At 33.9% G+C, this 805-nt stretch overlaps 1 protein-coding gene across 1 annotated transcript; it reads right to left on the bottom strand.

The window, feature by feature from the left end:
- VCUG_02726 (uncharacterized protein) lies at window positions 1-792 on the bottom strand (the record flags this gene model as incomplete). The annotated part of the gene is made up of 1 exon (XM_008077544.1): window positions 1-792. A coding segment is annotated over one exon (792 nt), but the record flags the coding sequence as incomplete, so codon positions are not given.
- Between the last annotated feature and the right edge of the window lie 13 nt (window positions 793-805).

Raw genomic sequence — 805 nt, 5'->3', positions numbered from 1 at the left:
AAATAAACCAAACAGCAAAAAGAATAGAGACTCATATCCCTCCAAAAAAGTATCACAAACAGTATCAGGACTACTTACACCACAAAGTGTTGAGCAAGCATACTCCAAATCGGCAAAAAATACGTACTTAGAAATAAAGCTTGACTTAACTCTGAACACACAAAGAAGTTGTGAAAACAGAGATGTACGAACAAAGGAACGATAATCGATCTGTCTCAGCATATTTTGTTTGTTATCGAACGGATTGTCTCCTCTATTCGCCAATTTTATGCATGATAACACAATGTTTTCGATTCTGCTGACAAGATATATCGTGATCGCTTGATCACGAAGTTTTTTGTTTCGATAATTGTGGAGCTGTACAAAATATCCACAAAGGCTTGGAAATTCGGAAAAAAGCAAACACTTGTCAACAACTTTTTTTCCGTACAGTATTTCTAATGAATTGACAAATAATTTACTAATTACTTTTCGCATAATAAGACAGCTATTGCGATGACTATTACTACAACCTACACGTTTCACATTTTGACTACTAAAATACTCTGCCTCACTTATCTTCGAATTAGTTGAAAGCAGAGAATAAAGTTCATCGTTGTAACTGACATGATCCACAAACAGCTGAGAAAGTTTTTCTACACTCGTACAGGCAACATCAACTTTATCTGTATTTAGCTCCAAAAATGACGATTTTGATCTTTCCATTTGTTCTTCCTCGTTTTTTCGAGATGTAAAATATTCTGAAATTAGTGACAAACCATCACAATTATCTGTTCCTGTATTAATTATCATTCTCTTATATGTG

Source organism: Vavraia culicis (genome assembly GCF_000192795.1).
Source record: "Vavraia culicis subsp. floridensis unplaced genomic scaffold supercont1.220, whole genome shotgun sequence".
Lineage (NCBI taxonomy): Eukaryota > Fungi > Microsporidia > Pleistophoridae > Vavraia > Vavraia culicis.
This window is presented reverse-complemented; position numbering and strand designations above follow the sequence as displayed.